The following is a 26,067-nucleotide window of genomic DNA, read 5'->3' on the forward strand; positions in this document are numbered from 1 at the left end:
CAGAGAAGCTGTCATCAAGGTAGATGAGTCAAACCGTTTGCATTGATCTCAACCTCTCTGGGGTTTTTGGTCTGAAAGGAATCAGTCAATACCAAAAAGCAGGCGCAACAATCAACCATCCTGAGTGCATCTAGTTATGAAGAAATGTATACTTTTACAAGTTGCACAATGTCCTAAAGATTAATTTTCAGTTGACATGTTGACAACGGTATGAACGCTCATGCAAGCAGTGAAAACAAAGCTCCAACAATCTCAGCAAAACAATCAGCAAAGTAAAACCTTACCTGAGATATTTAATGCGGCATTTTACCTGATCAGAAAATATTAAGCAAAGACAACGGGGAATTTATTTTTTTTACACATCAGATCAATAAAGTTATTTTAAGATTGCCACAGACAAATCAGTGTTAAAGTCTAGGCTTTCCACAGCCAGAGGAGGGGTGATAATGGACACAGACATTTTGGCTCAGAGTTACAAAAGCAGATGAACAAGAGGAGATTGAAAATAAAGCATGTTTTCATCACGTATTTAATCAGGCTGTGTATCATTATTTGAAACCCATACTAACAGGTTGCCTTACTTTATGACCACACATGTTCATTTGTTTTCTTTGTACAGACAAACTACTGGTAGCTCCTGTTAAAAACTCATGTTTGATGTTCATCTTTTACATTTTCCTGAAGTATTTTAGGGGTTTGGGTTATCATTAACTATGTTTCATCCTCTAAAAACTTTAAAGGCACACTGCAGACTTTGTGACCTAAAGAGGTGATACATATGAGTTTTAAATGATTCCTTCCTCCATGATTCAATTTGGAAGAAGAGGTACCGTCATTGACCAGGTCATGTGACCTGGAAGAACATATCACTTTACGGCCACAGGGTCTTATATTGTCATGGGGCTAAGGCTTTTACTCTATTACTTTTCCGCCTCCTCTACTACAGGCTGTGGCTGAGGCAAGAAAAAGTTTAAACTTTCTGAGAAGGCTTAAAAGAGAAAACGTAAAAGGGATCAAGCCTGAGGAATAACAAAAGTCTGCCCTACCTGTCTCCTCCATGGGGACCATGATAGATGTTGAGTAGAAGCAAAATAGGAGTAATTACAGGTCTAGCGCCCCTAGTGGCCTAAAGTTACACAGTGTCCCTTTAAGTAATGTTAATGAATAATTTATCCTTCTTACAACGTTTGGGGGTTTATTTAATGTTTTTCAACAAAATTCCTATGTCTGCTTTGCTTTCCTTTGCAAAATCCTAAACATTTTCAGAGGATAAGCATAAAGATTGCTTATTGATGAGTTTCTCAACCTATTTAAAGGATTTACAGATGGCGATGTTGCGTCACTTTCATTATAATCCATCACTGATTTTATATCCAATTTTTTGTGTCAAACATTTATACATTCACTGATATCCTTATTCGACTAATGATGTGTGTTAGAAGGCTTATTCATTTGAAGCTGCCCTAAATTATGAGATATTTTAAAAAATATATTTTTTTAAAGGATGTTTTGTTTTTAACCAGTAATTAATGACGAGATCAAAACGTGCATTTCCCAAACATATGTTCTTATGGAGCCTCCCAAACTCATAAAAAGAAACAAACAAACAAAAAAAAATGAAATGAAATCCTGTGGTGATTCAATTATAAGAGCAACAAAGCAGATTCCTCTCTCTGTGCATCTCTTTGTCATACTTTTATTGCACAAACCACTAAAATGCCCCGAAAAGGTCTATCTCTATGCACATGTGTGGAGAAACACAGATGCATCCACTTAAACACTTCTGTAATTTTGCTGTTCTTGCTGATGAGTTACAGGAATTAAAATGACACAGGGCGGTTTCCCTGAGGCAGCAGTGGTCCACTCACTTTTCATCATTCATGCCCCCATTTATCCCAAAAGCCACCAGCTTAGACAGTCTCAGACAGCAGACCTCAGTCTGAGGTCCAACTCCAGCCCATCTTTGTGCTTTCTTTCTTCCTAATTACTGTTTTCTTCTCATTCTGAAGGAAATTTAAAACTGAGAGACAATGAGATATAATCACTGCTGACTTTATAATATATGGGAGCCTCCTCTGGATAATGAAATATGATGGCCCGAGAAAGCTTTCAAACAGTTTTATTTCCTCTCTTATTTTACTGTTTCATTTATTTTGTTGAGGTATTCTGTCATAAAACACTCTTAAGCTATTGGAGTAAGTTTTGTAAGCATCATCAGGCTCTCAATTGAATCAATATGACTGTTGATCAAGAATCATATAATGTTTTTTCCCCTGATTGGATCCTTAAAGAGTCACGCTAATATTACAGGGCCATTTAACCACCATGGTACTGCCTCTGCCCGGTGCCCGGTGGCAAATGTGAACATTTCCTCCTCCGTGTTAGCACCTAATCTGAAACTCCCTATTAGCATCTGTGTTAGAAGATTGGAACAATAAAAATGTCTGGTATTTGAGCACATACCCAGATCTGTTACAGGCAGCTGTTGCATCAGCCAGAGTTCTTCTTACGAAGCCTTCAGCCACAGACAGAAAGGCTGGGTTCAGGAGGCTATTAATATTTCATGGTACCTTTAGGGAAAAACAGGCTGACCTATACTCTGATCAGGACCCTTTACGTTCTCTATACGCTGCTTTAAATATGTGGGGGGCCTGATAGCATCTTTATTATATCCTTTAGCTGTTATGAGCCTGTAAAGGTCTGTAAAATGATGTCATTCTGCTGCTCTAACTCTCTGCTCATCCATTTAAAAGGCTTCTTTTCGTGCAGAGTTTGGATGCAGGATTTTTTAAGATCGTTGTAACTAGTAACAGGTTTCGATATTTCTGTAGGATTTTAATACCCAATAATACTAATTTAAATTTGTATTTAAAAGTGAGGAGTTTTTTTGTTATTTGTTTAGTCTTTTTTTGGCTTTGCTAATTAAGCCAGTGCCCCAAAAAAGTGTTTTCCCAATTTTTGGGAATATTTCCAGTTAGAAAACAAAGGCCTATCTTCCACCTACTACTTTTACCCAACTGAGCTTGAAGTTTTTAGCTACAGACTGAAAGATGGCTACCTGAACAGATAGCCTAATTGATCAATCAGTGAATATTAGCCTGTTTCAAATGTGGTGCATTGGATGCACACACTAGTGTGAAATAAGTTAATATCTTGAGTTACATGTGGGGCTGCAATAATGTTGCTGAATATTTTATAGCGGTATACCTTGCAAAAAATAAAAAGAACACTTAACTGTCTGTCAACAGAAAAAACTCAATACCTTAATTATATCATAATAACAATTTTTTTTGTGAAAAAATTTTAATTTGACTATGCTTCAGTTTTCATAAGAAACATCAAACCAAAACAAAAAATATTATTCCCTCCTTTAAACATTTTCTGCAGCATTGAAAATCGGGAATTTCCAAATATTTTACCGGTAGAGATTCAAAAATATTCAGCGAATGTTTATTGCAATCCAAGCAGTTTGCTCTTTATTTATAAAGCTTGCAATGATATTGCAAGAGATTTTCTTATTTATAATGCTTCCCTTACCAGTATATGTGAAGATTAATGCTTTGGGTTTGCCTCCCTTACTAAATTTGTTTTATTTTGAAGTGGTTGCTAAGTCATCTATTTTAGTTTAAGTAAATTTTTTAATATATTTCCATAAAGTGACAGAAAAGGCATGTACAGTTTGTATGCTCTGTAAAAGACAAAAAATCAGCAGCTATTATTGCTAGCTGCAGATGGCTAATGATTCTTAAATTTGTGTTTTAGCTGTAATTTCTCTTTGGCACCACTTTAAAGGGCTATTTTAATGCTGTTTTTTTCCCGTTTTGTAGGAAAACTTTGATCAGCTGTAATTGACAACTTTCAGACTGGTAAAACATTTAGCACTGAACAGTTTAGGATCTAAGAAGCATTCACTCTATTTATAATAATAAGCAAGCTCATTTTGTCCTGGAATTAGGACCAACATAACTGGAAAAAATATATAATCTGGGGAAACCTTGACAGAATTTCTACATAATAAAAATGTTTTTAAATCACAGGTTATGCTTAAGATTTACATAATCTGTAGACAGATAAAAAAAAAACAAACAGGCAATCATATTTTTTTTAAAGAAGTAGTGCTAAAATTTAGTTCAATCTCAGCGACCCAGTGTCCTGTTTTGAAACAATTTTGTTGAACTTCCTTTTTCATTATTTTAGCATAAGATGCTGCCCAGAGATAACTATTTAATCACACCAGATGTCCTTATGGTGCTCCGCAGTAAAACAAAGTTATTTACCTTTCATCTACAAATATTTCTGCCTTTATGTGTATTTAATTACCTGAATCAGGGAGTTTTTGGCAACCATCATCCTTTATTATGTTCATTGATAATTTTAACCATTGTTTCTTCCTAATATAGAAATCAATCTCCTTCTCTGCATCTCTCTTTCACCTCCCTCCCTTTCTCTCTTACTCTGTGAGGCTTGATAGGCCTAATCATTTCCAGCCGTGAACTCCACATGAAAGACAACAAGCATTTGCCGTAATAGGGTGCTGAAAGAACGTGTGCGAGAAAGGACAGAAAATGGGCAAAAGACTTTTGAAGGAAAAGGGGAGGAAGGGGAGGAAGGGAGGTTGAAGGAGTATGGAGATGAAGCCTCCGTCCTCCTTGTTCCCGTCTCAAGGTCTTGTGCTATCATTAGCCCTGGCCTTTTGTTCCTCTGCCAAACTATGCTGCTTCCATCTCCCACCTTCCCCTCCCTTCCCTGTAATATATCTTAATTGTACTCGGAGTGTCTGAACTCATGGGCAAGACAGAAACACAAATTAATTTGGAGATGTAGGAATGTTGTAAGGAATGTTGCTCACTTGAGAGAAAAGGAATGTTTTGGGGAACATGAGTGGAAAAACGTTAAATGAGTACTTTAACTTTATCCAGCTCAAAATGGCTTGTTTTGCTTTTTAACCCACCCATTTATAATATTCATTTCATTGTGAATAAATGGGTGTTTTTTTAGCAGCATGGATTATATTTTCAAGCTACACATTAGTTTTTCACTCAAATTATCATCACATTTAAGAAGAAAAACAGAATATAAATGAGTATAAGGATCCTGTTTCCAATCAAATGTAAAGCGTAGTTTGATATTCCTGATAATTTTCTCATTAGTCATTAGATTCAGTCAGCTGATGTAAGAAACTTCCAGCTGTTACGTGACCCAAAGTCAGTTAGAAGTTACATTGCATGATTCCCTTCTTCAATGTTTTATAGAGCTTGCCTGATTTGAAAAACCACAAAATCATACTTTAAATTAAGGCATAAACATGTGTTGTGTTGTCTTTACATAGATTCTTTATGGACTTTATGCAAATCTATAGCTCTAGTTTATTCCCCTGCATTTGCCTATTTCCAATGAATAAACCAGAGGTCAAGGATTAGCGGACCGGAATCCAGATCCAGATCCACCTACTGGCTAATCCGGACCCAACCTGATTTAAAACATTTTAAATTACCGCATGTTGTCCAACAACAGTGTCTTATTTCACTTGTGCCGGTTCTCCTGTTTGTACAGTACGCCCTCCAAAGCGCCCGGGACCAGACTACACATGATACAAATTAGCCAATGAGCTGTGTCAGTCTGGGGCGCTGCTGCTGCTTAGTTGTTTGTTTAGACACAACAGGCAAACCTGTGGCAAGCCCATAGAAGTAAAGAAGGACAAAACGATAAGAAAAAGTGAAAGAAAGTGTGGACTGCTGGAACAACTGTTATAAACTCGTGACAGAAAAGTGAAATGGTGAGCTCAAAGATGACCCTGCAGATTTGGAGTACATTTGGCTAAACCTGCTACTGTGAAGCAGGATTCTCCACCATGAACATAATCAAAAATAAATATTGATCCAGGCTCAAAATAAGCACCTTGATATGTGCTTTAGAATGGCTTTGTCTCCATTCAAACCCAGGTTTAAAGCCTTGCAGGGCAACTTAAAGCCCACTGCTCTCATTATGCCAGAAAAAAGAAAGAAAAATAACAAACGGTCAGTTCAGGCGTTTTATAAAATGTGAATCAGGAAATTGTTTATATACCAAACTGAACGATTGTTGTTCTCTACTTAAAAAAAAAACTTTAGATTTTAAAATGAAAAAAGGTTATATTTTTTAGATTTTTTTATTTATTTAAAAAGTCAATGTATTACTTGGATGAATAAACACCTCATTTTATTTTAGTGTTAAATTCTGTATAAGATTAGAATTAAAAATGTCTCCGGACCTTTACTGGTTATTGATTTTCTTTATTCGGACCTTGCTTATTTATAATTGGTTACTCCTGGAATAAACTCTGTGCACAAAATTATGCATTGTTGTTTATTTGTCTTCTTTGTTGAGTATTTTGATAATTTAAGTTAGTATTAATGGAACTAGAAAAAAATATCTGTAGTATATTATTGTTTGTATCAAAACTTTTAAATATTCAAGGGAGATTGAAGGAGTTTATATCAAAACAACGAACAATTTAATTGTGGTTTTGATCCCCATCTGAGCTAAATCTAATCTCCTATACCGTAACCTAGTAGGTTACAGGAAGTGGTTGTAGTTTATCGGTTATCAAAGTATCTCATTATGAAGTTGTGAACTGATGCTTAACTTATATAGAACATGCAATCACAGGCAGCTTTTTTCTGGATTTTATTTCACTATTTCAAATTCACTTTCCTGGAATCTCACCACATGTTTTTTATTTTTTGATTACATTGCATGATACTAGAGCAGGCCACCACTGACATTATCAATGCTTAACTTTTTAATTCTAGGTGATATTCTGTCCTGCATTTTATTACAATTCTTTGTTATCTAGTTTGAAGTTTAAAAGCCTCTTATTTTGCTTAAAATCTGTATTTGCCAGAAGAGCTGCAGTTGTATCTGAGATGCCGTGCGTTAATCGGCCCTGACAGAAACCAGTGTTTCATATTGACAAACCACAGAGAACAGCAAGACCTATCTGAAGCAGCGTCCATATACTGAAGCTGAGAATAGATGAATTAATCAAAGAGCAGCAGTGGAAATTTGTTAAAGGATTAAAGGTTGTGAGTGATGCAGTAAAAACATGACAGTTGGGAAAAATAGGAAAGAAAATTAAATACTGGTGCCAGATTGATTTCGTTTCACTTGTGAGTTTAAAAACATTATACGATACAAGGCAGGTATCTTCAGAATTAGTGCATAAGGTTCTAGTATCAATTAACTGGATGCCCAAGGCTTTGGGGAAACCCTCTTAATTAAGGCACTGTACCTGAAGCACTGGAATACAATTTTAAAAGTGGTAATAATTATTCTTAAAGAAACATTTTTTTAGAAAAAATAATAATGCAAAATGGTTTTGGGGGATTTAGTCCATTGACTACAAATTGTTTACAGTATATTACTGCAGATTATTGCAATTATTAGCCCTTTGAACTGATTCTCACCTGTCATTCATGGTTATATTTTTGAACTCCAGGATTTCAGTAGGATAGGGTTCATGGTTTTCTAAAGAAGTAAAGGGAAAAAAAAGCAGGAGGAAGGGGGGGTGTTTAGAAAATCAAACCTGATCCAAAAACCTGCTTAAACGTGAATAGTCTGAATGGCAGTTTCCCAAAACGATGGAGACAACTATGAGATAAATGTATACTATACTAAACACCCGAAGAGATTAAGATGTTGAATAGCTTGGACTTGAGCATGAGCTGGCGTTGCTATGTGCTTGTATGTTTACCTCTGTAGGACCATGAAAAGTTCACTAAGGAATAACTTTGCAGAGACAAGTCTGGGTGGCTTCTCTACTCACTAGAAGGCAGGCTCCTCCGAGTCTAACACACCAGATTTATGAAGACCTGTTAAGCATAGGTATTTTCTAGATTATCCCTTTAAAAAAATATTTGCAAATTTACATATAAGCTAAAAGTACAGGGAAAAAAAGCTAAATGTAAGCAGTTTTTGATATCAGATTGACTTATCAAGCAGTGTAAACTGGGTCTTAGTGCAATGCTGAAAACAAAAATTATTTATTCAGGCTCCTGTTCCGCCAGGAAAGGGTTTTCATCTGTTGCTAGTTTCTTATGTTGGAGTTTGTCAGTACGGTCATGGATTCTAATATTTAAAGTTCTGCATACTGCCAAAGTCTTCAATCAGCCTAACCGCTGGCCTGTGTGCAGTATACCAAGAAATGGCAACAAAAATCATTGCACCTTTTTTTTCTTAACTCTCACAGTTGAAAGCATAAATTTCTTGTCCTGCTTTGAGTTTCTTTAGCATTTTTTTTCAGCATGAAGAATTGGTAACATTAAAGTTTAATGTGTGGAGAATCAGACTCCTACTTTTGCTCTTGTTCCCAGCAGCGTTGCAAGTCCTTTCCCACGGATGTCTCAGTCTTCGAAAATCCTTCCAAGTGTGCTTACATAAGCTTCGTACTGTAAAGGCTTATTTTTTTTTTTTTACCTTCTTTATTATAAGCAAGGACGGCCATTTGCTATGTTGGGTTGGAATCTTCATTAAAAGTTTGAGGTGAGAATGAAGTCACTCTATGACCAGGTGGACGGGTTGTGGGTGTTAAAATCCTTTTAATTAGATTAAGTGAAAACGACCCTGATCATATTTGAGATGGTGTGGATAATCTAAAGTCTTGCTGTATTCCATCACCACAGGTGGCTAATCCATCACAGACGGCTAAAAGGGAATCAGTGAACATTTAGACAATAGTTAAGATTGTGGAAGATAAAGTTAATCTCAGGTTCCAATACGTTTTCAAGCCACAAAGCATCCAGACATGACCAATGAGGCTGAGTAAGACTCCTCAGAGAATCTCTAGTCTCTATCGTAGTGCAAATAGCCCTGTTTTATTTCCTATATTAACAACAGTCTGGGTCAAGCCGCGGGTATTTTTGTCTGTCTGCAGCCAATAGGTGGAATAAGGGTGAAGATGTGTTGATGAAGCAGAAGGAAGTATCAGACCGGATTTCTGATGTCGGCTTCTATTTTTGTCGGGTTCAGGGCCAGGGCAAGTTCAAATTCAGGATTAGGTCCTTTGATGAAATATATATATATATATATATATATATATATATATATATATATATATATATATATATATTAGAATAGAATAGAATAGAATAGAACACTTTACTGTCCCAAAATGGGGTTATTTAGATGTTTATAGCAGCAAAATGTGTGCTATTTTCCAAGATAACGTAAAACTGACAAACTAACACAATATAATTACTCTTTCTTTTCCTTACCTTTCTTTACTTACATTTTAAAGCACCATGTTTCAAAGTATAAATCTTTACATGATCACATGTTCACATTACCTTCACTTTCAGTTCTTCTCTTGAACTTTAGGGAGATGAGGGTAAAACAGCAAAGGGAACATATCTGTATAGATGGATATACATATCCATCTATAAATACCCATGTAAACACCCTGTGCACTAACCCTCTATAATGATCCTACTATTAGAATAATAATTAAAATATATATATCCCATGCACCTTTTTCTTCTCACAGTCTTCTCCTTTGAATATTCCGGGTGATGTAATGAGTAAATTTCTCCACTATGAGATCAGTTAAGTCAACCAATCCACAATCAATCAATGGCATTAATGTCTGTAGATAAAACCCTAAACTTTGGAACTCCTAAGTTTCAGTATACAGATAACCCCAAATCAGGCCATGTGGTACCAAAAACCCTTTCATGTTGAAAGCACGAGCCAATCATTTTTCTTTCTCAACATTTTGAAGCTTGTCTTCCATCTCAGGCATACCTGTTTGGCATGTCCATGTCATTGACTGCTTCATTATTGATGTTTTTAAACAATTGAAAGGAAGAAATTGACTGAAATGTTAGCCAAGTTGACAGCCATTTACTAAAACTCAGTTTAAATGATGATCAACTATATGTGTTTTAAAGGGTCTAGGTTAGATTTTATATAAAAAAAAAAAAGAGAAAAGAAACTAAATAAAATTGAAACTGCAGATTTATTAGGTCTGATGTCCAGCTGCTGACAGCTGTGACAGTCAGTGAGGGATTCATGTTATCAGGCCTTGTGTATCTTGGCTTTGCTTCAAGGATTTATCTGCAAATGAAGAGCTTCATAAACACCACAAAACAGCATCACGGGCAAGTTTAAAAAGTCCAGACCATGGTCCAAACACGACATTTCCTCAATTGTGTGTTCCAAGGAAGTCTTTGTTGGTATGAGATTTCTGAGTGTTTTTACTAGTTTTCTCAGAACTTGTATGTAAACACAGGCGGGTTGATTTGCAGCTCAGTTTAATAGCACATTAAATAATATGAAACATAAGAGTTCTATCAAATATTGAAATTAAATGTATTTGTTCTAGAGAAGAAAAAACTAACTATTCTACTGTTTCAGTCCCTAACATGATCAGGTATGTAGGCAGCTATTTATAGGTAAAAATAGGACGATTACTGTAGGTTATAGCATGAGAGTAAATTGTTTATCGGTTTTCTTCAGAACACTTTAGGACCATTTTCGGATATTGTTTTTTTTCTTTTTTGTCTTACGTTTGAGACTAAACTCCTGCAAGCATTTGGACAACGTGCAAGCTGTCAACGCAGACAGGATTTGAACCCTTGACCTTCTTCCTGTGAGGCAACAGTGCTAACTACCAGGCCTTCCTGCTGAAGACGTGATTAATGAATATTGATAATTTCAGCTTTTAAATCAACCTGTCCTGTCAAGATAATGTTGTTTTCTGGCCAAAGCCAGACAACTCTCTGCAAGTAACTCAACAGTATGTTTTCCTAAACAAGGTTTGTCTTTCAGATTTCTAAAAACTAGATGGTTAAGAAGGTAAAACCTTATTTCAAAAGCAGAGCAGTTAGAGCTTGCTTTCAAAGCCTTCCTTATGACCTGAAGATGAAATTGAGGACAGTGAAATGCTAAACATCTTTAACATGAGCATTTATTTTACATATACCACAATTTTCCATTCTTACATTTTTTGTAACTTTAGAAAAACAAGGATTGATTCTTAAAGTGGCCAAACTGGAGGACAGTGGCTTCAGGTATAGGAGTTTGCCCTGAAATGGAAGAGTAACAGTTCAAGCCCTGGCTAAGGCTTTCAGTGCCACTGTGCACCTGGGCAACGCACTCCACCCACATTGTCAGTGTACGGCAGACTGGATTCTGTCAGTGAGTGTGGCTAAAATGTAGCTTGCCATCATCAGCATATGGGTGTGTGTGTGTCTGGGTGTGGGAATGGGTGAATGACTGTATATAGTGTAAAGCTCTTTGGTCAAGTCTTCTGAGTTTAAAAAGTCCTATAAAAGTACAGGCCATTTAAAGTGGGACCTGAACCAGACCACAATTTTGTTCAGCTTCTGTGTCATTTTAACATGGTCAAGTGTTTATGTATATTTGCAGCCTGTGTCAATTGATCCTTAAGAACTAAAGCCCTTTTAATTGATTGACCAACCTTTTCGTATGTTCTAATGTTTTTCTCTTTTTGCTCATCCAAACCAACGAGAGTACTTCCAGTGACTTCTCTCCCTTTCTGTGCCCACATAACAATGCAGTTTTTTTAGATTTATATTTTCAATTTATTGTATTCTCTTTTTATTTTTGATAAATCTGGGATATATAAATGAATTGCATAAAATAGATTGCCCCAAAAAAAGTTCTTATTTATAGTGCTTTGGAAATGATTACAAGTTGTGCTTTATTTAAGGTATATATATCAGGAGCATATCTACGATATGTTGTGTCCAAATTATGCATTTTTATACTGTTGTAATACCAAAGGGTTCAAAAACGGAGACAGGAAACAGTTGTGTTTGAGTTTTGTGGTTTATTAGACTGTTGTTTTAATGATTATTTCAATCGTAACATAAATTGAGTGAAACCTGTGTTCTTTTTCTAAATCATGTGTCTTTTCCATCAGGTTTCTGCCACAGATGGAGACAGAGGTTCTTTTGGGACCATTACCTACACCCTGGGCTCAAGCTCTGGAGGCACTGTTCCCTTTACCATTAACAAGGAGACGGGTCAGCTATGTACCAGTGCAACTCTCGACAGGGATGAGGGATTAGAGAAGTTTGAACTGGCTGTAACAGCAACAGATGGAGTAAGCCATTTTTACTATATAACTATTACATCTATAATAAAATACACTTGTTGTAATACAGTGTTTAAATCTAGAAATTCGATCCTATAAGGAAATATGATGAATGCCAATCTAGTACATACCTTTAAGGAGACCTCTTATGAAAAATTCAGTTTTTGCACATTTTTGTACTTGTATTTGGGTCTTTAGCGCTACATTGCAAACACAAAAATAACAAAAAAACAAAACAAAAAAAAATTAACATTCAGCCATTTTTTGGTGGTTTCCACATTGTGAGATTGGTGCAGCCAACTAAAACTTATGTCAATAAAAATGACACTTTTAACGGCTCATTCTGAAAGGAGCTCAAAATAGATGGAACCGAGGAGGTGAAAACTCATTATTTGAGAATGATTTTGTGCACATGTACTCATAAATCAGGAAAGTTGGCGAAACTTTCCAGATTTATGCGGGAAACCCCGATTTTTTATGCTATCTCCCGCTAATCTCCCAATTTTTCAGTGAAGGAAAAAGTAAGCTTGTGGGGGATATATGTCACAGTACCTGGCAACCCTACCCATAAAGCCTGCCAGAACACAAGAAAAAGAAGAAAGTTTTATTATTTCAAATCGTACTCAAAAATCATTAATTGAATATCAGAGAACAATATTTTCACAATAAGGTTCCTTCATCAGGTTTAAAGCACAAGGCTAGAAATAAGAAACACACTTACTCAGAGGGTTGATACCCCATTGAAATAAAATAAAAAACCTCCCTAGTTTTTAAAACCTAGTGTATATTTCTGTACTAAATGTGTTTCAGCCAACAGACCTATCCTAACATCTTTATAAGGCATCACAATAGGTCACAATGCTTTTGTAGCATCGGAACATTTCTTAAATTCTATTCGACATAATTCTATTCTTCAATTCTACATAAATCAAGTCCCACAATCTTAAATTAATTTGAGGGACTACATTCTTCACTCTCTGTTAAGGAATCATTAGTTAAGGGATCATTCATAAGTGTCAAAAAAGAGGGAGGATTTTTATGTTTCTCAGGTGCTCTTTTTTATTGCTAAAATGAAAACAGTAAAGACAATCTCAAAAGGGAATGTTCAAAATTATTTGCAAGCTAATAATCTTTTGAAGAAAAAATATAAAAATAAAATAAAATTCAGAGTGCCTTAACCAAGACATCTTTGCTCACTGCTCCAAAACTCTAACCAAAGAAAGAACCGAGTCCCTCACTGTGGTTCGTAACCGGACTTTTGTTTTACTCACAGAATCAACTGGACCTCTACTCATGTGGTTCTCACACCTCCCGCTGGGGGGAAGATCTTGGCCCATACTGCTGTAATTTAGGATACTACAACTGGAATGCTCTTTGTTCTGGCTCATGTTGTTTCTTATCTTGGTGTTTCCTAACTTTGGTTTCAGAACTGTTTACCTGAGAGAAAATGGTTTTAAAGGAAGATAGAACGTAAAATGGAGCATAAATGTCAGGTGTTTAAGGGAATGCTTGAAGTCTTGCAGAACTTCACACATATATAGACAAATCCCTTTACCACAAATTAACATCATTGGTTGATTATTCCTGTTTTACTTGATCTGGTAATATCCATTTCTGTAGTTTTTGTTGAGCTCAGTTTGGCTCACAAAGAAAATTACTTTTTAAAAAAGAGTCAGTTGAGAAGGCCTTCAGCCAACCAGAGGTGGATGTAAGTTAATGTGAAGTCTATATAGTGTTAGATTGGACCATTTTTGTTCGTTCAATCATTTCAATCTTTTCAGGATCATTTTAATTCAATTTAACAACTTTCTGCGGAATACTTTTAATACTTTTTTTATGTTATAATAAAATCAAAGCTGTGTTTGACTGTACTGAAATAAATCTGATCAAAGAGGAGCCCATGTCAGAACACGACATGCTGTTCCTTGCACTGTCTTGAAGAATCAAAAGAATCAGCAGGATGGCAAAGCAATCAGTAGAAGAAAGGAAATGCAGTAAAGGCTGGAGTCAAAGAAGCAAGAAGAAAGATACTTTAATGGTGCATGGTCATGTTATGCCCTTACAAAAAGGACCAAAAACCATTTGATCATAAAAAAAGAAAATTTTAATTATATACACTAATTGTCCATCCTAATATTGTTTTTTTTAGCCTGAATAAATTTCAAGTATTGGCACGTAGGACAGACAAAGACCTGTGCTGGCATCTGTTGGCTGTAAGTCAAAGCTATTAGAAAAGCCAGATGAAAATTTACACAGCTACCTAAAAGAGCCCACCCTACAATGCCTTGCATTAAAAAAAGCTTAGCGTGGTCCAAGACCAACCAATAGTAAGTAAAAAAACAGATCTACTGGAGCTCTGGTTAAAGCGAATCCTCCCTAGAGCTTCTAGGCAGGACGTCAAGGAAAAATAAAAATCATAAAGTCAAAGGTCATGGGATAGAACCTCTTTATTGGAATGAAAACAAAATGCACATCAATCTGACATCCATCCATTTTGCAGCAGCATCAGAATGCCTTTGAAGTTATTAACTGGCTTATCCCCATTACTATGTTGTAAACCCATTTGATACAGTGCTTTATGGTTAATATCACAGAATGTTTTTATTTGCAAATAAATTAAGCAAAAGCAAAGCTCTAAGAACGAATACACCCGCAGGACTTTGTCATTCTTCAGAAAAACTTTGCATGCAACCAGAGTGGACTACTGGCTTTTAAATTGGAAGAGTCATATAATTACACTATTCCCATTTCAGTCAATGTATTCATGTAGCATTTCAGTATTAGATGCCACTCGTTACCTTGACCAGAAGCCCTTGAAAGAAGAGTTTTATTTCTTCTGGAGTTGTACATTTAAACTATTATTTAACCACCAGTTCTAAACTGCATTTACTGTGTTATAATTCATTGAGCACAAACCATCTAATTTGCAGAAAAACTCAGACAGTTGATTGGCCCGATATTTAAATGACTTGCACATGTTTCTATCTTAAATTATCTTAAGTGAGAAACTATTTAATTTAATCCTTTGTATTTTTCATGCAGGGTGGTTTAAGTTCTGTAACTCATGTGAGAGTCACGGTGGTGGACATTAATGACAACCGGCCCACCTTCTATCCAGTCCTGTACACGGTCAGTCTCAGCACTCACAGCGCCCCTGGTACCTCTGTGCTGAAGGTAACAGCCAACGACCCTGATGCTGGAGAAAACGGCAGAGTGACCTACCGCACAGCACCTGGAGGGGGCTCCACTTTCTTCACCCTCAACAAAGACACAGGTGATTTGAAAAACCTGTGCAAACTTGACAGCTTGCAAAGCTGGTCTACTAACCAGGAACCACATCAGTCACAGAAGGAAAAAAGTGCATTCCTTTTATCTTATATCTCTTCATTAATATGCAAAATAATGTTGATTTTGAGAATGTGCCAAACACTGGGAGGGGGATTTGCAAATGTAATCATAAAGGTTCCATAATGTAATTTATACATGCATGGAACTGATTACTGTTTGAAAGGCAGCTGCAATCTGAGGGATATGGCAAAAAAGAGGAATAGGTACAATAATATACAACACAGAAAATTAATCTTCTCTTGTCTTTATAATATGTTTGGACTGTCAAAAATAAATATAGTAGATTGATAATTATACATTCTAGGATTGCATTTTTTGAGCTGCTAAGCTATGCCATATCTCCTATGGAAAAGCTCCTTTCAACACCCTATTTTGCATATATGCATTCATCCAATAAGAAACATAAAACCAGTTATAATAAACATAATACACAATCAGCTAATACATCTCACTTCAGAATAGTAGATGAGGATCAACAAATTCCATTTCCTTTCATTTTAATTTAAATACCAATAAAATTATTTCCAGCCTTCAGCAGTGTTGTTAAGATGTCTGCAATAAGAATGAAATAATAACACTTTTTAAACATTTTTCACTTTTTAGGTGTGATTTCTTTGTCCCGTTCCCTTCATGGCAAAGCCAACACCATTATTTCCATGGAGATTTCAGCTGAGGATGGTAGCGGCCTGAAGGCACCAGTAAATGCCAGAGTGAACGTGAGCGTGGTTGGAGGCTCTGTTGCGTCCCCTATTTTTGAACAAGCACAGTATTTCTTCACTGTGTCAGAGGATGTTCTCAGGGGGACAGCGGTGGGAGTGGTCCGTGCTGCAACAAAAACAGGTATGAATGCTGTTAATTAATAACTCACTTGTGTAACAAGTACAAAACAAAGAAGAAATATCTGGGATACTTGAAATTAATTATATACTTACATTGTGTATTTATTAACAAAACTACTACTAAGTTACTACTAAACTGCACAGACTTAAATCGGGGTTCTTCAACGTTTTCCAGGCCAAGGACACCCAAACTGATGGCGAGATGGAGCGGGGACCCCTAATTATATATATTGTATGAAATTGTGTTATATCATACTGGTCCTGTAGTCTATTACAGATGGAGTCATGTAAAGAAAGTAATTTCTCCCTGGGATTATTAAAGTATTTCTGATTCTGATTCTTGGTTGATGGGACAGGTGTTGTGAATGAAACGGTGCCCAGCTTGAAAGAGTTCCTGTGTGTTGCTGAATGTGTGCATTGATGACTGAAAGACATCTTCTGCCTCCATTGATCTGTTTACTACAGTGTGTTGAATTAGTGTTAATGTGACAAAAAGAAAAATTAAAGGTTGAAATATAAAAAAATTCTAATTAACCAAAACTTTCAAGACCCCCATACAGTAGAGAGAGAGGGAGGGGGAGAGGGAGAGAGAGAAGAGAGAGACAATACTGTTAGTCCAAAATCTAGTTTAGAAGTTGCCTTTTTTCTGTTATTCAGAAATGAAACATTTATGCATTGACACTGAAAGTGGTACATTCTATTGCCTGAAATACCGTCGACCCCTACTTTCTTCTGAAGTGCACTTTATCTCTTTCTGTTATTTGTTGTTTTCTTTTAAGAGTTCTTGGCATTTTTGTTATTTATTTACAGAAATCATAGATGAAAAGGGCAGAAAAGGTCATCAGTGTTAGGAGTTGAACATCGACATTACCCATGCATCAAGCACCGGCTGAGATTTGAGGGTTGCCCATCATATATCAATAGTTTTTAAATCATTTATTTAAAAAATTTAAATCTAAAAAGGTCTTAGATACCTTGAAATCCAAACATGCAAACCCTGCAAGCAACTGTGTTTTTTATTTACTGCTTCCCTAAAATTTCTAATCTATAAAAAAATTCTCACTGATGAGAACAATTTAGCTGCTTTTAAAAACAAAGCTTTACACTTTGGTTCTTGGATCAATTCCAGCTTGATATATCTTAGATTTTCTTAGTTTTCTGTGTGTGTTTTATACTCTTGGATAAATATGCATTTCATGTGCTTTTACTCCTTTTATGAGAAGACTTTTATAGTTCTTTCATTGTAGCACTTTAGTATAACTTGCTTGTGAAAAAAAGAGGCTTTATAAATAAAATTGGCGTTGAGACTTAACATGTCTTTTCTCTTTTTTTTCAGGTGTTTCTAAAGGCATCTTGTACTCCATTTCTTCCGGAGACCCTGATGGCTACTTCACAGTGGACAGCACCTCTGGCACCATTCGAACAGCTCTGCCTCTTGACCATGAAACCTGCTCCAGTCTGAACCTAGATATCCAGGCACGCTTTGGTTCTCCCCCAGCCTATGCAACCAGCCGTGTTCGTATAACTATTTCAGATGTCAATGACAACGCCCCCGCGTTCCTTCCCTCTTCATCTGAGTCCCTCCTGTTGCCTGAAATAACCAAAATGGGCTCAGTAATATACCGAATCCAGGCCACAGACAAAGACTCTGGTCACAATGGACATCTGAGCTTTGACCTCATCTCTGCGGGGGCTGCGGGCAGCAGCGGCCAAAGGACATTTGGCGTAGACCGTGGTAGTGGGGAGGTACGACTGATTGGAAGTCTCTCTTATGAGTCTGTTCCATGCTATGATCTTCAGGTGGTGGCGAAGGATGGTGGAGCGCCGCAGCTTAGTTCCACTTTTACTCTTGTGGTCCATATCCAAGCACAGGATGCACAAGGCCCCACCTTTGACACCCTCACCTACAGAGTGGAGCTCCGGGAGAACACGCCTCTCAACACACGTTTCCTGCAGGTTCGAGCACTCAACAGAGAGTCATCAGGGAATACTGGAAGCACCCCGTCTTCGTCCTCCTATATTTCCTACCGTCTGAGGCCTGATGGTGATGCAGCTGGATTTGGCATCATGCCAGACACTGGGTGGCTGTTTGTTCGTAGTTCTCTGGACAGAGAGGTCAAAGATATGTACCTGTTGACAGTCTTGGCTACATCAGGCCCAGGCGGAGCGGGCAGGACCGGCAGTGCCACTGTCAGGGTGTCTGTAACGGATGAGAATGATAATTCCCCGAGGCTGAGCCAGGAGAGGGTGTTCCTTGCTGTCAGAGAGAACTTAATGGCAGGGTCCGGCTTTGGGAGAGTTTCTGCAACAGACAGAGATGCAGGATTAAATGCTCGACTCACATACAAACTTCTCCACTCAGACAGACACTTTCAGATCAACTCACAAACAGGTAACTAAAAATACCATGAGGAATTTAAGCAACAGTTTAATTTGACATTTTTAATAGGATTACAAGGAAATAAATATTACTGAGTGTTAAAGCAATAGCATATTAAATGCTGCATAATTTTCTTCCAGGACCTAACGATCTGCTGTCTCTTAATTAAACTATTCAATTTTGCTCTTTTCAATTTTCTGTGTGGCTCTAGGGGAGATCAGCACCCGCCTCGCTCTGGACAGAGAGCAGCAGTCAAGCTATCAGCTTATCGTGGTGGTGCAGGATGGGGGCACTCCTCCGCGCAGCACCACAGGCACTGCTCACATCACCGTACTGGATGAAAATGACAACGCCCCCAATTTCACTCATGCCAGACCTGAAAGAGAGCTGCTGCTTCAGGTGAGAACTGATGGAGCTAGATCTGTCAACGAGGGATATTACTACATCAGGAGGAAATCTATATACAAAATACCTTTAATTTCAACTCTCAGACTATGTTGTCCCTAATGCCGATAAATTCATCAAATTTAGAAAAATATTGAGTTTTAATCCAAACAATTTTCAAATTGGTACCATATAACTTTGGCTGGAAACTCACTTTTCATCAGAATCACACTCCCAAAACGTTATGAATGTGTTGCTCCTGCTCAAAATTATTTAAACAGAAGACTGTGCTTGAAGGGTTAACTTGCTTAACCTTAGTTCTATAGATTTTTCTGTTCTTAACTTGTAGTTTCCTTGTCTGGTACTTCTTGGCCAGGTTGTCATTAGAAATAAGAGTTAGGTCTCTGCTGCCATACCTGGTGAATCAAGGCATTAAATAGATTAAAAAAAAAAAAAAATACATCTTTTATAGCACTTATTGAGCTGGTGAAGATCCTCTAATTTTTGATCAATTAGGTCATAATATATTTCGTTGTGGAGCAGGGAAAGGATTGACTGCTTGTCTTTAGTCATCCGGGCGAAGAAAGAGCTGAGCTGAAATTCATATTTGATTTAGGTTGTCATCAAAAGAACAAGCACACAAGCAGATTCATCTAGGATCGAGATTCTTGTCTGCGCGACCAAGACTAGCCATTTATGCTAATAACCTCTTCAATCTGCAACTTTATTGCAATCTAGCAAATACAAAGAGCTACGGTCTTTCTCAATTAAGGTGTAAAAGACAGATCATATTTGGAAAACTGCTGTGTGGAGGCAAATACCTTTTTTTTTAGAACATTGATGTTGATTTGAAAGAAATATAGTATCTTGATGTGTTTTGGACATCCATTTTCATAAGTTTCATTGAAAGTTTTTTGTCTGTAATAGGACTCCATTTACTGTATATTGCTCAAACTCTTGCATGCCTGTCCTTTTCCTTTTTTTCCTTCCGTACGGATATATAGATAACAGTCATGCAAAAAGTCAAATGTTTTAAATGACTTTTGACATTTTATCTTCCAGCTAATCATTGATACGAATGACCTTTTTTAGAATCTACTGTATGCACATAAAAGAATGCCATAGCAGAAAGTGTTTGGAAGGAAGTTCTGTTCGTAATTTGATGTTTTTGTGTTGCAGGTGCCAGAGGGTCTACCATCAGGGACTGTGGTAGGAACTCTGTCAGCTAAAGATGCTGATGAGGGGGAGAACGGTACACTGCACTACTCTTTATCAGGTAATTCCATCCCGATCTAACATAGATCCAACTAGAGGCATGGAGATAGGAAAGTTGCGCCATCACAAGAAAGTTAGGTTGCTAGGGCGTCCATTTGTTCAGCCCATTAAAAATATAGCTGTGACAGATTGATTCTTTAGTGAATATTTCACAGAATACACAACCATTACAAAAAACATTTCTAATTGAGAGGTTGTACTCCATATTATATTTTTGTTGTTAGCCATATGCAATAGAGCCTGTTCAGACATATTATGTAATGTCTACAGAAGTTAACGTTTTGTTTACATGATCAAAGATGAGTAGAGCAACCTAAAAATAATTTCCTAGTAACATAATGAGTTTTAAGTATATGTGGATGTAGTCCTACAAATCTTACCTTTTTTACATTTGTATTTATGTTATGCATATCACAAATAAACTGTCTGTTTTAGCCATCTCAAGCATCTTTGTTTTCATTAGGTAATGCTATGTAGAGGCAGAGAACATAATGTGATATTTAAGATCTGTTGCTTCCCTCAAACTATTTAAAGGAATAGTACACCCAAAACATGATTAGCCTTCATTGTCTACTCACCCCCATGCTGAACAACACTCTGGAGTACTTTTTTGATATCTCAAATGCATCTGGAGATCTGGGAGGCTTCTTGCTGTCTGCTGACATTCAAATAATGGAGGTCTGTGGTGCCCAAGACAGAAAGGTCCATAAAAGTCCACAAAAAACGTGTCAATATTCCTCCATACTGCTCGTCCAATGTATTCAAAGTGTCCTGAGTGGGTAGCATCCAGAATTTACTCAGAACGAAGTCATTTAGAATGTTTTTAGAGCATAAACAGTAGTGTATAGGATTTCCTGAAAGCGTGTTTTGGGTGTACTATTCCTTTAAGCTCCATGAGTCCCTGTTGCTCTTTGATACGTTTACCATTGATATGTTTACCAAGTTCACCAATGGATTTGTCAAAATAATTTTATCTCTATGGCTTTCGTTCCACCTACTCTAGAATGTCTAGATTCTAGAGTTACTGAGCAGTAATCACATTTTTAATTTCGACTTTATCTGTTTGAACTTCTTAAGGTCCCAGAGCAGAGCGTTTCTCCTTGAACCCCACCAGTGGCGAGCTGAGAACTGCTTCCCCTCTACGTTGGGCTGAGCGAGCTGAGTACAGATATACAGTGACCGCCACTGACCACGGCACTCCAGGCCTCAGCTCAACCTGCCAAATCCGAATACAAGTAAATATAACATTTATTGATCACAGTCGGACTCCTTTCAAGTCAAATGGGGGACTAAAGATCTATGTGGTGTGTTGACTTTCACAGTTTACCTCTCGCTTTTTGCTTTACTTGCTATAGCTTTGACATTTTTTGCACCATATAACTATCAGAACAAATAGAAAATGAGTTATATGAGTAGGAGTGAAGCTGAACCCTTGCCTGTGTAAATAAAAGCATGTATCGAATCTAGTATGCGTTTCCTGATCCAGAGGTCATGGGGTAACCAAAGCCCACTGTGAGAGGGTGACTCTGCGCACAGGGAGTGTGCCGGCCAGGACTGATTTTCTTAATGCTCTGCAATGAAGGTCAAGCTCGAGTATCAACACACAATATCAGGAATTTAACTGCAGGAGAAAAATGTCCAAGGAAAGGGCGGCGGTGGCTTTCTTTCACTGTAGAGCAGGGAGCTCTTTGTTTTTCTGCCTGATGTGATTTCAAAAAGGAAAAGGATGCTAATTGCAGCAGGATTGCTTGCCTCAGATTTCACTTGTACGCTCTTTGTGTGACAGTGTGATTAGACAGAGGGGAAACAGGCACCTTGGAATCAAACGCTCCCAGATGAGATTTGATGAGAGCCAGCTGCAGTGAATCATAAAAACAAAACGGGGTTGCACACCACTGTACAGTAGCAGGGTGCAACACATGTATGTATACTAAAACACTTGTTTTGGATGAGGTAAAATGTTAAGTTTACTGATTTTTGAGAAAAAAATATGTGGATAAAATCAGAAATGGTGATATTGTTTGTTATTTTTTTGTTTTTTGCTGTGAGTAAAATTATTTGACATCCTACTTAGAAAAAGGAACAAGAGTAAAAAGCACTGCTATAAAAATAAATGAGATCTGTTTAGCACTTTTAAGCCTGATCCGAGTCATTGTACACAGAAAACAGTTCCTTCTCATCTTCTAATAGCCTCATAAAGAAGAGGCTGTTCCCCCAATGACAATTTTCCCCATTGGTGTATGAAAAAATAAACTAACAAACAAAAAGCCTCCCAGTATATGTATACTGTCTAATCTAATTTCAAGCTGTTGTTCATTAACTGCAACCATGCTCTTCATATAAAACCTGCATTTGTAAATTCTATATATTTCTATTCACGTTTTTTTTTTTTCATGTAAGCTGCATGTTTGCTTGCCTAAGTCTAACACCTCATCACCAAAGAGCAACAAAAAAAAGAATCAGTTTACCAGAAAAAAAATTATCTTATCAGTGACACCCAGCCTCTACAGATGTTTTTCTCCTCAGCACAATCTGAGGTATGTGGCTGTTGGTTATTGCTCTGCGTTATTTGAAATGATGTATTTTGCAATTTCCCATCAAAACTTTTATTCTAGTGTATTACTTTACAGACCTTCAGCTCCCTGGATGAAATTGGATTGCAGCAGTGTTGGGATATTTGTATGGAAAGAATGTATAATGCCCAATGAGAAAGCCCAAAAGTGTTTTTTTTTTTTTTATTGAAAGTAATCATAGAAAAATCTCAGTAGTACAGCTGAAGTTCAAGTTTAGCGATTTAAGCCTGAAATCTTTCTACACCACCTTCTGAATATTAAAAGAAACCTAGCCTTGTTACATACAACAGACTTTGCCTTGATGGTTTTCTCTCATGCATCATTTAAATGATACATTGAATTATTTCAGTGTGCTTTGGCTCACCCTCGGTTGATTTGGTGAAAGAGTTCAGTGTGAACAGTATTTGAACCACCAATGTTTGTTTCTAAAAGTGACCACAAATGGTAGAGAAAAACTGAAGCTGTTTGATTTAATTTTCTTTTCTTTTTATTTCAGGTTCTCAGCAACGCCAGGTCATCCCCAACACCCAATGTCAAATCTATGACCCTGAACACTGTTGAAGGCACTGCTCCCGGCTCCATTATCGGCACGTTACGCCCACCTGGCCATCAGGATTCTGCTGTGCAGGATGGCCAGGTGACCTACCTGGTAGTGGGAGGGACCGACCGGGACGGGACTTTCATGGTGGACCGTCTGGAGGGCCATGTGTACCTGGTGCGCGAGCTGGACTATGAGAAGGGCTCCAGATACACTCTGCACGTCGAGGTGACAGATTTCTCTCAAGCATTTCCAAGCAGCCACCTGGTCAAGCTGGACATCAATGTGAAGGATAGCAATGACCATGCCCCTGAGTTTTCAGAGGACCCAGTGACTATTGTGATCTCAGAAAACACAGAGCCGGGGGCTTCAATACACACTTTCCAGGCTGTGGATAGGGTAAGAAACAAAGATTTGAGCAGTACAATGATTTTTAAAAGTCTGTTCCATTTGTATTGTGATTCCATAGAAATAAATTTCATTCTTACCTTATAAAGCATCCCTTGGCTATAGTTCTGGCCTCTGAACTTTCTCTGTTTAATGCTACTAAATAATTATGTCACACTCTTTCTTAGTTGCAAGGTATTTTCACATTTGAAAAATCCATGCAAAAAGTTCATCATCAAGGTCCTGTGAAAACGAAATAGTCATCATCAAATGTTTTTTGTATCAATTTTAATCTGTTCTGTTTAAAGAGCTCTTCTGTGATCATAATAATAATAATCATCAGGACAGGGTGGCTACTTCGGCCTCAAAATCTCAGCAGATCTACAATATTTACATGGATGCGCAAAAGAGGAGCAAAATATCTATTTTTTTTTTATTTTATTTCCTTTATTTAACCAGGTAAACCCCCATTGAGATCTGGATCTCATTTTCAAAGGGGGACCTGGGCAGAGATCTGCATTACATCTATGCAAAGTGGCAAAGCTCAAAGTACGTTAGCCCTAAAACTACGTTAGAAATCTGTTATATTCTTATGGAATAAGAAAAAACCCAAAAAAAACACAAAATATTGTGAAATTTTTTCTTATAAGAAGCAAAGACAAGTTGTAGGTCTGGGTTAATTGAGGAAAACTGATGTTTCGCAAAATAAATAATTATACACAGAAGACAAATTCAGAAAAGGCTTTAGTTCACTTACCAAACGAGAATCATTTCAGCCGTCAGCTTAAGGGGAAGACTGTTGTTCTGGGCAGCAAAATATCCCACAAATGGAACATTTCTGCATTAAAATTGATGTGAGATTCAGTTGCAACCCCTGATCCTGTGCATTTTCAGTGGCCTCCCTCACCTGTGACCCTCTCTATCATTCTTCGCTGCATAAATCTCAGTCTTTCCCTACTTCTTATCCCTCACTTTTTTGCCACAGACACTGTAAATGTGTCCACTTTTAATTTTCCTTTTCGTTGTCATCTGCAATATGAAAGCTACAAGATTTATAATAATTAGCCCACTTATTACAACAAGTCCATAGCAATATCAGACCAAATTATAATTATCACATCCCCACAGGTCACACAAGCAGTTCTGTTTTGAAATATAGTTCTCTTGGAAGCCAATGATTATTATTATATGATAAAATATTGTAAAAGTATTTATTAAAGGCAGACCAAATCATATTCCACTGAAGCAATTATCACAGACCTGGTTGTATGGCAGGGATATAAATCATTTTGTCATTACCAGCCTGTGACAATTACACAATAAATAAATAGAAATACAATCAAGAGAAAATGGTAGATGTTACAGTTTTATTTTAAAAAGTTATTAGCTTATTTAGCTATAGCCAAGGTCCAAAGAGAATCTAGAAAGCTGTTGACAAAGAGTGACAAACTATGGATCAAGGTCACTCCTTGGAAACAAAAGATGAGGGAATTTGAAACTATTTAAACAACCTGCAGATGATGTCATCACAATCAGCCTTAACCTTTTGTTTTTCACAGGATGGAAGTGGACCAAACAGTGAGCTACGTTACTCTATTGAGCATTGCTGGCCTGACACCCCTGACCTCCTGGTCCTTGACCCACTAAGCGGGGTCCTTACTTTGGGGCAGAAGTTAGACCGTGAGTCTACGGCCTCCCTCTACCTTGTGGTGCGAGCCACTGACCAAGCAGTAGATCCCTCTCAGAAGGGCTCAGTCACAGCTCGGCTGTATGTGACGGATGAAAACGACAACGCTCCAACATTTAGCTCTCCGTCTGCCGTCAGTGTCATGGAGGATCAGCCTGTAGGGTGAGTGTCAGATCACATTTTTTTTTTTTTTATAGTGGCTTTGGTGAATTTTTTCCCTTGTTTCCCTTGTTCATTCTTCTCAAATGATGAGATTTATTGCTTGGCTAAAACACTAAAGTTACTCCTTTGTTTTTGTCATATTTTGTTTTGTTTTCACCAACAGGTTTGTGATTTTGTACGTGGTAGCACAGGATAAAGATGAAGGAGAGAATGGCAGAGTATCCTACAGAATCCAAGCAGGCAACAATGCTGGTCGCTTCACTCTTAATCCTAATACAGGTACAGTTACTTTACTTTATAAGTTTTTACTGAAAAATCTTTACTATAGCCTTTTTATTTGACCCAACTAAAACATTGTTTGATGAGCAGAGTGACACCTCAGTACTTCAGCGCCGATGCA

General features: G+C 37.3%; 1 protein-coding gene across 1 annotated transcript in view; it reads left to right on the top strand.

Moving 5' to 3' along the window:
• The window catches only part of LOC119783454 (protocadherin-16-like), a 118,742-nt gene that overhangs the window by 76,827 nt on the left and 15,848 nt on the right, over window positions 1-26,067 (top strand). The window contains exons 5-14 of the mRNA XM_038284976.1: window positions 11,921-12,103; window positions 15,137-15,368; window positions 16,046-16,282; window positions 17,618-18,673; window positions 18,873-19,060; window positions 20,225-20,321; window positions 21,398-21,555; window positions 23,390-23,830; window positions 25,378-25,667; window positions 25,831-25,946. Of these exons, the coding sequence (XP_038140904.1) occupies window positions 11,921-12,103; window positions 15,137-15,368; window positions 16,046-16,282; window positions 17,618-18,673; window positions 18,873-19,060; window positions 20,225-20,321; window positions 21,398-21,555; window positions 23,390-23,830; window positions 25,378-25,667; window positions 25,831-25,946 (2,998 nt within the window). The remainder of the gene's footprint in view (window positions 1-11,920; window positions 12,104-15,136; window positions 15,369-16,045; window positions 16,283-17,617; window positions 18,674-18,872; window positions 19,061-20,224; window positions 20,322-21,397; window positions 21,556-23,389; window positions 23,831-25,377; window positions 25,668-25,830; window positions 25,947-26,067) is intronic.

This window comes from Cyprinodon tularosa, unplaced genomic scaffold (genome assembly GCF_016077235.1).
Source record: "Cyprinodon tularosa strain WSP-4 unplaced genomic scaffold, ASM1607723v1 ctg205, whole genome shotgun sequence".
In the NCBI taxonomy this organism is placed as follows: domain Eukaryota; kingdom Metazoa; phylum Chordata; class Actinopteri; order Cyprinodontiformes; family Cyprinodontidae; genus Cyprinodon; species Cyprinodon tularosa.